Source organism: Melospiza georgiana, chromosome 12 (genome assembly GCF_028018845.1).
Source record: "Melospiza georgiana isolate bMelGeo1 chromosome 12, bMelGeo1.pri, whole genome shotgun sequence".
In the NCBI taxonomy this organism is placed as follows: domain Eukaryota; kingdom Metazoa; phylum Chordata; class Aves; order Passeriformes; family Passerellidae; genus Melospiza; species Melospiza georgiana.
Window position 1 is genome coordinate 1,722,962 of NC_080441.1, and position 12,769 is coordinate 1,735,730.

At 38.3% G+C, this 12,769-nt stretch overlaps 1 protein-coding gene across 1 annotated transcript in view; it reads right to left on the reverse strand.

The window, feature by feature from the left end:
* The window catches only part of DIAPH2 (diaphanous related formin 2), a 167,803-nt gene that overhangs the window by 57,384 nt on the left and 97,650 nt on the right, over positions 1-12,769 (reverse strand). The window contains exons 25-26 of the mRNA XM_058032453.1: positions 10,797-10,960; positions 2,681-2,816 (exon numbers count right to left, since the gene is read on the reverse strand). Coding sequence (XP_057888436.1) covers positions 2,681-2,816; positions 10,797-10,960 — 300 coding nt within the window. The remainder of the gene's footprint in view (positions 1-2,680; positions 2,817-10,796; positions 10,961-12,769) is intronic.

Below are 12,769 nucleotides of genomic sequence, written 5' to 3' on the forward strand. Positions count from 1 at the left end.
AGGAATTCTGCAGATGTGGAATCAGATGGGAGCCATGAAAGGATTCTCCTCCCAATTCATCTCCCATAAGGAGAAAATTGTTCATGATTTGAGCTGTCACACTCCAGATCTGCAGGTGTGTGCATGAGACACAAACATTTCTGTGCCTCCCAACCTCACCTGGAAACCTGGGCTTTTCAGGTGCTAACCAGCTTGATAAGTTTTTGAAATATTCATTTTTATAGTGTTTTTTTAATGTTTTTTTGCATTCATCTTTAAATATTTTGGAATGTTCAGCAAATTTATCAGTTTACATGTAGTGTTTCTGCGGCAGCCCAGTTACACAAAGCACAAAACCACCAAACTGAGTAAAGGGGTCTTCAAAACACTGCCAAAGTCTGAGTTCCTTCATCACTAGAAAATATCCAGAACAACTCTTGATTCTGGCCACACTGTGCTTTTCTATAGTTACACCAAGAAACAGATATTAATTTTCAGTTAATTAATTATAACTAACCTAATCTGTGACCACACAAAAAGCGGTCACTGAACAGTCAGAAAACAGGAAAAATCCTTTTTACAGAACTGCACAAGAAGCTGTCAAATGCAGGAAGCCAATTGCTGTGACCTCCAAGGCTGCAGCTCTGAGCCAAATTTGACTCTGGGAGATGCAGAGCAAGAGCTGAGAGAGGGTGAGGTTAAAATGAGCCTTTGGGTGAAAATCACCTTGTCCAAGTGACAGCTTGAGAGGACATCTGCCTCCTTCCTCTAAGCCTGCTGTGTCACATTCACTTAGACAAATTTACAAACTGTTTATATAAGCAGCAACGAGCACAAAGAAGTAGCTGCATCAAGAAAAAATTAGTTATTTGGCAAAAATAGTCAATTGAATATCAATGTGATGGAATCCACTGGGGATGGAGGGTTAGCCCTCCTCCCACCACAGCAGCAGAGCTGTAATATGTGAAATGGGTGTTTTAAAATATTTACAAATTGGAAAAAAAATTTTTAGAAGTATTAAGCTAACTTTGTGTCACAGGTTTCCAAACATTAGTTATTTAAATGGCAGGTTTGGTGCACTGGGCCATGTAAAGACATTCATACATTTGCATTTTCATTGAGAGAGGACTACAATGCAAAATGGAACTTTACTTGTATCATTTAATAGGAAAAGACTTTCTTGATGGAAAGCAGAGTGCTGTCAGTGTGATTTGTGCCACTGCTCAGAGTGGTGTCCCCTCACCTGCTTGGAAAGGGGAAAATGCAGAAAAACGAAGGTGAATGTCGCAGACATCTTTTATGGAAAATCCTTTCCTTAGGATTTTTCCTCCTGAGAAGCTGGGAGGCCTCAGGAACAAAATGCAAACAATGGTTATCTGCTGCTGTGGGATGCAACAGGTGCATCTGGGATTGGTCTGATGTGCTTGTTTCTAATTAATGGCCAAGCACAGCCAGCTGGCTCGGACAGAGAGTCCAAGACACAAACCTTTGTTATCATTCTTTGCTATTCTATTCTTAGCCAGCCTTCTGATGAAACCTTTTCTTCTATTCTTTTGTGGCATTTTTGTGGCAGATATTAAAGAAATATTAATCATGTCCTAAAATAATGTATTACAAAATTCTCATTAAAAACCTTCACTGGTTTAACTTCACAGAGAAAAGAAAATGTATTTATGCATCCCCCTGTGTTTAAATTCTACTTTTTGTTTATAGCTATACTTGAAATAGGACTAATATAATAGGACTTAAACTGAAATGAGACTAATCTTTAAATGATCTGGTAATAAAGTTTGTCATCCACAGACAGGAATTTCTGCTACAGAACATTCCAGGCAGTGCCAGTTGCAGCAAGGCCAAGGATTTGTGGTGCCACTGCAGCATTTCTCCCTGAGTAGGGCCTGTTAAATGGATAACAAGGACAGGTGTTTTTATTGCTGGGTCAGATTAGCAGATTAACACAAACTCACAGAAACTGAACAAAAAACTGCGAGTGATCTCCTGCCTAAATCCAATTTTACCTCTCCTTGCCTTCTGGAGTCAGGTAAGAATAAAGCCTCTGTTTTGCAACCTTCTGGAAATCTGCACAGCATCAACATCAAGCCCACCCATTCCTTCTGCTTTCTTACCTCCCTCTCTGTCACAGAGGTCTCATGTGGAATACAATATTCCCCCAGCTGACAAGCTCAACACATTGCTTTTTATCGTGCTGAAATGTCACTCTGAGCTCAGGCTCCCAGCTCAACTGGATTTTCCAGCTCCTAATAGGACTACAGGGAGAACATCCATCCTAGCACAGACCCCAAGCCCAAAAAGAAAGACATTAATTGCCACAATGCCTTGATTATAGAGATGTTTACAGAATGAAATTAACAACAAAGCAAGGAGGACACTTCTTCTTGGAAGCCAATCCATAAGGAAAAAAAAAAAATCAATTAAGTGCTACAAATGCAAAAAAGCCAATAATTCCCAACACCACGCCTGGAAAGGAACATTACACACATTAAGTGGCAGAAATGGGATGACATGACCAGGTAGGCTGAAACAAAACAGAATTTTCCACTTTGAAAAGTGAACTTTCTCCAGCTTTCAGAAGAGCCAGCAAGTATTTCTCATATTGATCGGAAATAGCCTTCAGTTTATTATTCCTGACTTGGTTTTGCCTTTTTTAATGATAATCTCTCAGCTAAAAGCGCTGCCTTACCTTTGTTCATATCAATCAGCTGCTGCTTCTTCTTCTGTCTCTCCAGCCTCTCCCGCTCCGCCTTCTCCTTGGCCAGCTTGGCCCTCTTGGTCTTCTCCTCCAATTCTCTTCTTTTGTTGTTTTCTTTTAATGCCTCCTGCATCAGAGCAAAGGAATGTGAGTGTGTGTGCACCGAGGAGAACCAAAATAACCCGGTTTGAAACGAAATAAGAGGAGAAGGAACCAGGGACTTGACCCAACACTTGGAGCACGCTCAGGGATCTTGGAGAGAACATAATGCACCACAGTATTTGTACATGTGAGAATTATTGATCAGAGCAATGAGGAACTGAAATAGCTTTGTATTTATGATAAGGAAAAAAATAATTTTTTCCAGCAGCAACGTTTGTATTTTTGCCTATGAAGATTGCAATATTAATATTGTGCCATGTTCTTAGGAGGGATGAATGGGGAGAAAGCCAAGTGTCCACTGTAAAGGAAATTCAATTACAAGTGGCTGAAACTCAGGTGCTAAAATTTAAATATAACTCATCAAATATTTTTGTTGATATAGCCAGTCTGGATGTCTAAAATTCAGAAAACACAGGAGAAGCAATGGAAAATAGCTGAATTTTTAGGTTATGACTTAAATGTCTCTGAGGTAACAGGTTATACCTGAGGTCTCTGAGGTAATGGGTTATATATTTGCTATATATAGCAAATTAAAAATCCAAGACTCCAAAATGCTTCCAAATACAGGATAATCATTCAAGCAATCTTTCAGTGTGCCATTTCAGGGCTTTCCTGAGGTCAAACACCACATTTCAGCCCTGTTTTGCAGAGACTCTGATGGCACCCAGAGCCTCACTCTAAAACGCACCAAGAATTGCACCAGGAACTGCACCAAGAAAACTGCGCCAGGAAAACTGCACCAGGAAAACTGCACCAAGAGAACTGCACCAGGAAAACTGCACCAAGAAAACCGCGCCAGGAAAACCGCGCCAGGAAAACCGCGCCAGGACCGGCACTCGCTGCCCCAGCACTGAGCCAGCTGCAGCACAAACACCACAAGCACCTTTTCTGCCAGAAGAAAAGACAACTAAAGGGCAAAGCCAATGTCTTGTCCCTTTCGGTTTTGGACAGTTCTGTCACTGCACATTCAATCCCACCTGACAGAAATTTCATTTTACTGCTGGAACGGGAGGAGATGCCCCCAGTCTCACAGAGAAAGCAAATATGAAATGTCGTGGTTGCACTGGTAGCTCAGCAGCCACTGACATTCTGTGATCACATCACAGATTCCATCACATTTTCTACCAGCAGAATGAACTAAACAAGCTCTAAAGTTAAATTTTATCTGGAAATTCTCCTTGAGCCAAACTCTATGAGTTCTATCTGAAGGAAGATTCAGACAGCACTTCATAAAACAGAATGGATACCAATGGTGATTAAAAAAAACCCAAAAGGCATTGAAAAGAAAGGTTTAATCTTCCTGGAGAACAACAAGATAAGAAAATATTGATAACTGTGTGTGAGAGGAGCCCTTTTTATCTATGTACACCCATCCACCTTGGACTTGCTTGTTGCTCCCCTCCATCAGGAGCTGGACTCTTACCCATTCCATATTTGTTATGTCATTTACTGCTATGCATTTAGTCAGAGTTAGCTGAAAGCTGGAAATAAATCATTGGCAAGAACATACTCCCACCTGCTATCAGAGTCAGGGCAGAAAGCAAAAGAAATCTATTTCCATCTATATTTATAAGCATGCTTTATATTTAAATTAATATTGCTAACAAATTCAATCATAGTTTCTCAAAACTGATGGATGATGAATGTAAATAAAGAGAATTTTGACTCAGGTGTACAGTGGTTTATACAGTGGTTTATACAGCATCTGCTCTGCCTGAACTGCATCAATCCTTTCAGTTTCATTTCCTACAGTTCCACTGACAATGGGTTATTTTTCTCTCTCATGGCATGCTTTTATATTCCCCCAGACCTTTTCTCTTCCAAACATTTGAGTTGCAGTGGATTTCTTCTAACACAGAACAGTGCTATCCCAGATTAGCAGGGTTTTTTTTCAACTCTCAAATGCCAGTGATCCCCTTTCTGTGTAGTTTTACAGGCTGAATTACTTCAAAAGGTAAAGATCACTTTGAAAACTAAAAAAAAAAAAAAAAAAAAAAAAAATAGTTCTGTAATTGCTTTTAAAAGGGGGAATAAAAATCAGCAGTTTTGATACTGCAATTCAGTGACAAAGAACTTACTACTCTTCATAGGGATCTACTGGACAACTAAATTTATTCTCCAATTAAAACTAAACTAATCTAACAGCTAGAAATCAGACAAAGAAGCAATCCTCTGGTAAGAATAAAAGCCTTCTCAACAGCTTTAGAGCACATTTTGAAAAGCACTCATCTAGATGCTGTCTTCTGAAAACATGTAAGTGCATGCAAAAAGGGAAATAATTTTCGAGTGAATCTCAGCAGATAGAAATATTTAAATGCATAAAACCCTTTTATTGATGGGCTTTTCACGACCCTCTGTTATTTTGGTTGGTGCATAAGGGCAAGCAGTTTTGCTAATTCAACAGCAAATTAAAAGTTAGACAAAGTTTGAGTGTGGGTTTGCTTTGTTATAATAAAACCAAAACTGAATTATTGTCTCTCCTAGCAGAGCAGAGAGATTCAGCAAGGAATATTATCTCTTTTTAAGTGAGTTAGTTGAAGGAGCACACAGTTTGATGTTCCCCCTTGTGTTTATTAGGATTCACTGAAGTGCAGCTCTGGTACTCAGCACTGCCAGTTTACAGCTTGGCTTCCTTAAGAAGCAAATAAAAAATTAATGCATCTCTTGCATTCTGCACATATCTTAAGTTTTGACAGACAAACATATTCACACATCGACACGGTTGTAAATAGACTCTCGAAGGTAAATTATTAAAAACAAGAAGAAAGAAAACAAACTGTAATGCACAAATCTCCCTGGATATTAAAGATGCAGCTGGCTACAAAGCGGTCATGCACCAATAATGAGGCTGCCTGTGATCCCTCAGGCCTTCCCAAATTTGCCTTGCAACTGCAAAATATGTCAGCTGAACTTGCAGCAAAATAATCTTCCCCAGCCATAAATCGTTAGGAACGACCAGCTCAGATTATCTGGAAATTAATCCACAGAAATTCAGGTAAAATACACCAGATTGAGCAATCAGTGTGCATGTAAAAGGGAGATCTTTCCTGGGTGTTCCTTGGAGGATAACACATTTAAATACATTGTTATCCCCGTGGAAATAATGGGGAAGAGATGGCATTAAACAAGGGCAGAAAATTGAATTCCTGCAGGGTGGCAGTGGAGCACTGAGCAGAGGATGGGGATGGGACAGGGACAGAAATGTGCTGGGCTTGGACAGGGGGATTGGCAAGGGGAGCTGCCTGTCCAGGGAGGAACAGGGTTTGCTGCTGGCTGCAAAACCACCAGAAACTGCCCAGGCACACGAGCTCTGCAGTGCTTACTCACCAAACTGTTTTGCAGTGCTTACTCACCAAACTGTTTTGCAGTGCTTACTCACCAAACTGTTTTGCAGTGCTTACTCACCAAATTTAACAGTACCAATGAAAAGCTCCTTGGTATCACTTAATTACTGCACTGGGTAATAAGATGGAATCATTAATAAAGGCCCCTTGAGTGGATAGGTTTGGGACTGGTTTCCTGCTCCTGTCCATCAATACTTGGATAGCAGAACAAACACTCATACCTCGTTCAGGTTGTTCCTGATAGGGACCCAGAGCTGAAGTACACACACAAAAACAAAGCTGAATCACTGTTTTTTACTAAAAACACACCCAGGAAAACAAATGTTGTCTGTTTGGGTACAACCTTTAAAGAGAAACCACAGCCCAGGGCAGACCAACTATTGTTTTGTTCCAAAGGGAATCTTTCTGGATCAAGGAAGACAAAAATCAGTGTTCTGGCACATCATCATGTGAGCACAATCCTTTAGACTTTTTAACAAAAATTCTTTCTAAGATAAGTCTGTAAGAATTGTTCATACAAGAGCCTGAATCTAGTAAAAAAACTGAATTACTCTTTTTAATAGCAGGACCTTGAATGTGACATGCTGAAAGGTTTCAAAGTTTCTGGGTAGAAAATTTTGACAGATTTTAAAAGAGACTGTAAGAATTACACCCAGTGTAGTATATAAGGACAAAAATGTAATTAAATAACAAAATAAAAATGCCTGGCTTGGAAAGACTTTGCAGACTGCCTGCAAGACGTGGTTGGTGGAAGGAAGCACTGCAGAGGGTGGGTGGCATTATGGCATTACAGAAATCACAAATGTGGGAAAAACAACTGCAGGGACACACAGCTCCCACAGCTGCAGCTCCTTCCTGGAGGTTCCTTGCACCTTGCACTGTGTTCTGACAGGATCAGCAGCTCCATCAGCCTGGGCTCTCCCACACGTGCCAGGCAAGCAAATCTGAACCCGAGGAGGGGAATGAGCTGTAATTGACTCCAGCAGCATCACGCTAAATGAAGCTGCAATAATGCACTGATCAATCTGGAATCACAATTACCACAAACACGGGTTCCAATTATCAAATTATCTTAATGGGATATAGGAACAAACAGAATGATGAGGCTAAGGTGATACATGTGAAAGAAAGCTTGGAGGTGTTGGAGAAGTCAGGCTCATTCTAACACCAGGGTTTTCAGAAGGGTTTGAGTGCAGATGTTGGCAGCTGGAGCCCGCACACATCACCTGTGCAGGGTCTCTGCTGGCCTGGGCACAGCCAGGTAATGAAGGCAAAGCCTCACAAGAGACCCTCAACAGCTTCAGCTCTGCCTCAGCCCAAATCCCAAACCAGGCTCTGCTTTCAGAGTGGAATGAGGATTCAAAATCCTCATTTAAATATTACAAACTTTCAAAGATAATGCCTGGAAATAATGACATTTCTCAGTTGGACTCACTGCTACCAGCTCTGAATATAAAACAGAAAAAAAACCTAAAGAAACCTTTTAAATCCTGTTCCTTTCAAGATGAGGAAATTTAACTTAATGGTTTCCTCTGGACCATGTTCTCCATAAAACTTGTGAAAATATTCCCTAATCAATGGCATCTCTACCCTGAAATGTGGCATCCAGTGCTTTTTCCCCATCCACAAAGAGCCACCTCAAAAGAGAAACAAGGTCAGAACAAAATCCCAACTCCAGCTGGGCAGTTATTTCTACCCTTGCCAACACAGCATACTTGAACTCAGTTTAATTTCTTTTATTGTTATTTATTTTTGCACCTTTTGGGGAGCTTCCAAGAGAAATGCCATGCTTGTGTTTTACACCATGAAGAAAGCACTTATCTAGCAGCACCAACCCCTGGTAAATAAACTGAGTTACTGCTCCTGTGTGAATTCCATCACAGGCATCCTTTCCTAGCCCACCCCCAATTCCTGATTTGTTCAGGATAATGATTAAACCCATTGTGTACACTCAGATGAGAACTGGGAGAGCTCACAAAAGGTTTGTATTTTGGGTTTGGGCAGGGGGAGGAAGGGTTTGCTGTATATTGCCTGTTAATAAGTACAGTGTTTCACTTTTGCTACCACCTCTTGGGAAATTTCGCTGAAGAAAATACTTCTTGCTCATTATTCTTGATTTTTTCCCAGCTTCCTGCTAGCTGGAAACTGTTATCTTTCAGGCTGCATTAAAGAACTGTTACTTTTTAGGCAGAAGGGATGAAGTGTATTCCCAGACAAATAACCAGAGAGAACAATGAATAAATAGAGCCTTTCTTTTAAACCACTCCTGAATTACAAACACAATTTATGAGTTTGAAAGCTGGGAATTTAGCCTGCCTATGCACTGTATTTCATGGTAAATCAGATGTTTATTATGTATTTATTTATGTATTGTAGATTCATTGAGTTGTATTACTGCAGCAAATGACCTGCTGCATTCCAGGGACACTTCGAAAAAGCCACCACAAAAACCACTCCTGAGTCACAGAGCCCGAAACCTCCTTTGTAGCAAGTAATAAACAAATATTAGGGAGAAGGAAGGGTCTTGCAGGTCCATTTGTACTCAGGTTGCTGAATGCACTTGGGAAAAGCTGCTTGGTATGAAGGAAATATAACTGATGTTCCTGTCCTGTCTGGGGCACGGCATCAATCTCACAAAATCCTGGGGCCCAGAGAGGTGGGCACCAATAAAAAGTGTTCAGTTTGCTGATCATTTAATGTGCCTCCTCATTTTGGGGAGATTTTCACTTGGTGGATGCTGCCCTGAGGGCACACAGCAGCCATCAATCAATAGCAGTGCTGATACAGAAGGACAATTTATTTCACTGCTGCTTCACCAAAGCCATCTCTCATCCTGCCACCTGATGAGTTACTCACATCTGCTTAAACACTGCCTGGAACTGCAAGAAACCCTTGTCCTCAAAGTGCGTTTATAATGGACTTCAGGATTTAATTCCTTATTCAAAGAGCTGCATTTCCACAAATGTGAGGGAAGCAGTCCCCACTGATAAAAGTGTCTAGCAGATAAAAAATATCACTCCAAACAAAACAGCCTCTCTGCACTTCATGCAACTGGACCCAAAAATCCCTTTTCCTGATTCAAAAACACTTTATTTTTCTAGATTCAAAATTCACCTTTAAGACCATCTGCATTAAAGGCAGCCCACAGAGCAAACAAAATCTAAAACATTTAAGTGGGGTTTTAAATGAAAAAGAAAAAAGGGAAATTTTTTTTTAAGAAAAAAGGAAATTTTCCACTCTAGTGCTGAGGTGAATATTTCATACAACTTCCACAGCACAGGAAAGGAAGTTCATGCTCATTTACAAATGCAGGAGTGACACATTTGGTGGAGGTTTTCAAGTCCTCTGCCACCAACACAAACAAACACTGAGAAAGTGACAGCCTGAAAACATTACAGGTCACTTGATACAGAGTGTGAGACAGCAAGTTAAAGACAAAAAATGGAAAAGAACAAACTGGCATCTTGCTCCAGGCAGGATTAATCATTATTTGATAAGAGCCTGATCCTTTTGGGCCTGATGTTGTATCAGGTTGTCCTCAAGGACAATGGAAATTTGTGTTTACTTGCAATGGAATAAAGGACTAAAAATCTAAAAAATATTTCTTCTTCAGAAGAGTTCTAAATAAAAAAGAAATATTATTATCCAGTGGATCTTTAACTGCAAATAGGAAAAAAAAAAGAAAACCCACAACAAATAGAGGAAAAAAAAACAAAGCCCACACCAAACCACCCTTTTTGCTACTTTCAATTCCATTTGCAGCTGGCTCCAGGAGAATACACCTTTCTATTTATTCTCAGCTTTGAATTTGACTCCTGTTCAAAGGGGAATCCTGTGGAAATGTTTATTTAATTCCTGTGGTCCTGCAGCCACCTGGAGGACTTTGGAGCCTCCAAACTGACCTGGCTCAAGGCACAGGAAAGGAGAATTATTCAACAGACAGTTCTTGTTCTAAAAGAATGGCAAACAGGATAAAATGAGCCATCAATGGTTATAAAATATCTGGAATTACACTTCAGCCAATCAACAAAACTCCAAAAGAAGCTGATGGAGCCCTTGGAGGGAGCAGGGAGGTGTCAGGAATGGGAACAGGACAAATTTAACACAGGGAATGGTTGGAGATGTTCTCTACCCCACTCTTATCTGATTGCTCCTCAATTCTTATCAGTACTTATTACTTTTTCAAAGTACATGCAACAAGTTAAAGGAATTTCAGCATATTTTTTCTCTGGGGAAACTTCTTGCAAGCATCAAAATGACGCAGAAAATCTTAATTATTTTTTTGTAAATTTTTTGCCCCTAATAGAAAAAACAAAAATCCTTCACTGTGAACTTTTAATGTTTGCCCTGGTCCATTATACCTGATTCATTACATTGAATACAACGTTATCCACAGTTGAATTGTCAGCTTAGACACTGGAGGACAATATGTCATGACAAAAATCTAAACAGTTCTGGAAACCTTCACTCAATTTCCTGCCATGGAACAAAACACCAAATTAAGCATAACAGAAAAAACAGAGAGAAAAGGAAAGAGTTAAAACTGGGGGAAAAAAAGCTCTAAGAAAAATGTTACATAACATTTTGCAGGTATTACTCACCAAGAACAGAGTTCTGAAGTTGCTCAGATCACCAAAGAATTCTTCTATGCTTATTACTTTGGGATCAAAGGTGAAGTATTCTCCCAGATTTTCGTACAGTTTTGTCATGTTGTTGTGCATGTTGGACAGTTTTTCATATTGTTCTCGGGCACTCTCAGCAAAGCTGTGAGGTTTTGTTAAGGAAAATGCCTCAAATGCAGCACAAATAAAGGAATAAAAATAAAAACCCAGTAAATAAAGGAAACAGCATACAAGGAAAGAGCTCTCAGTACAAAGGTTACAACTGCAAAATGTGCTTACAAATATGACATTCTTATAAATATTATTAATAATATTATTAATATTAGCATTTTATGAATTAATATTATTAATGTCTGCAAGTTCATGGCAATACTTCCATCAAATAATCTCTTTCCAATGGTGAAGATTTGCCACTGACAGAGAACACAACTTGCTCTGCAAAATTTTTAAATGCGGTAGGCCTTTTTATTTGAAGAGATGACAAATTTTATGAAAAGAATTCTATGAAAACACCAGTGAAATTCAGTTTGCTGTGAGAATCTATGGTCTCAGTGCTCCAGTGAAGCCATGTCCCCCACCTCACACACATATTTTGTATAAAAATGTGCATAACTACCAATGACAAAGTCACACAGTATGACATCTCATTTTCTTTGCCTTTTATCACAGAATTCTCCTCTGTGGTTCCTTCCTGCCCAGGCACACAGTGCATGCCTCGGGCTGCCTGTATCAGGTTCACTTTCTGAGGCACAATCTCAACTCTGTCATTCCACCCAACTAACAGAAATGAAATATCCACCCACCCGTCCCAGCAAACTGACAAACAGCTTTGAGAAATTATTACTGAGAAAAACACCATGGAACAACAAAAGGCTTGCTTTTCTTTCCTTAGGAAGTGTGGAAGCCTGGAAATGAGACTGAGATGGACTTCCATCCCAGCAGCCATCATTAAAAGTTTGATATAATGCTTTTAAATAGAAAAATATGGTGCTTTTTACTCCCTACGTGAAAAAAGTATATAAATATATATATATATTTATAATATCTCTAGAATAGATATATAAATTATAATATATATATTTAAACTATATTATATATGACTATATTTTATATATATTTACATATATTATATATACTTTATATATATTTATAAATATATATAAAGTATATATAATATATATTTTTATATATCTATATATAAAACATACATATTATATCAAACTATATTTTATATATTATAACTATTATAATATATAATATACAATATACAATATATAATGTATACTATATAATATTATATATAATATAGTATGTAATATGTAATATATAATATATAATATAATATATATTTATGTATGTTTATATATAAAATAAATATATAAATACATATTTATATATATAAATATATATAAATATATATTATATCAAACTATATTTTATATAACTATAATATATATACTATATGATATATGATATATAGTACATAAGTATTAAGTTATACATTTTATATATAAACACTTAAAAATTGGTTCTTAAAAGTATGATTGAAAACTTTATCAATATCAATTTTTCCAAGCAATCCTCCCAACTAAAGCCTCAGTGGTCTAGAGGCTAAGAGCAAAGCTGGTAGTTCCTAAATTTAATTTAAAAACAGAAACCCACTCAGTGATGGATATTAATTTATAAAATCAAGATTTTGAAACATTATCTGCCCAAACAGTGCCACAGGAGTGGCAACACCTAATTCTCAGTTTATTGAAAACAAGTTTAAGCTGCTTGATTAGAATTTGAAGCTTGGCCTGTTGAGCTGCTCATCTCAAGATAAACCTGGCGCAGTTCAGTCTTCAGTGACATTTAACTGCACAAAAGGAAATGAAAGTTTAATGGCAAGAATACATTAAATAGGTAATAATGGCACATTACTGAATTATTGAGCACAGACTAAAAATTTC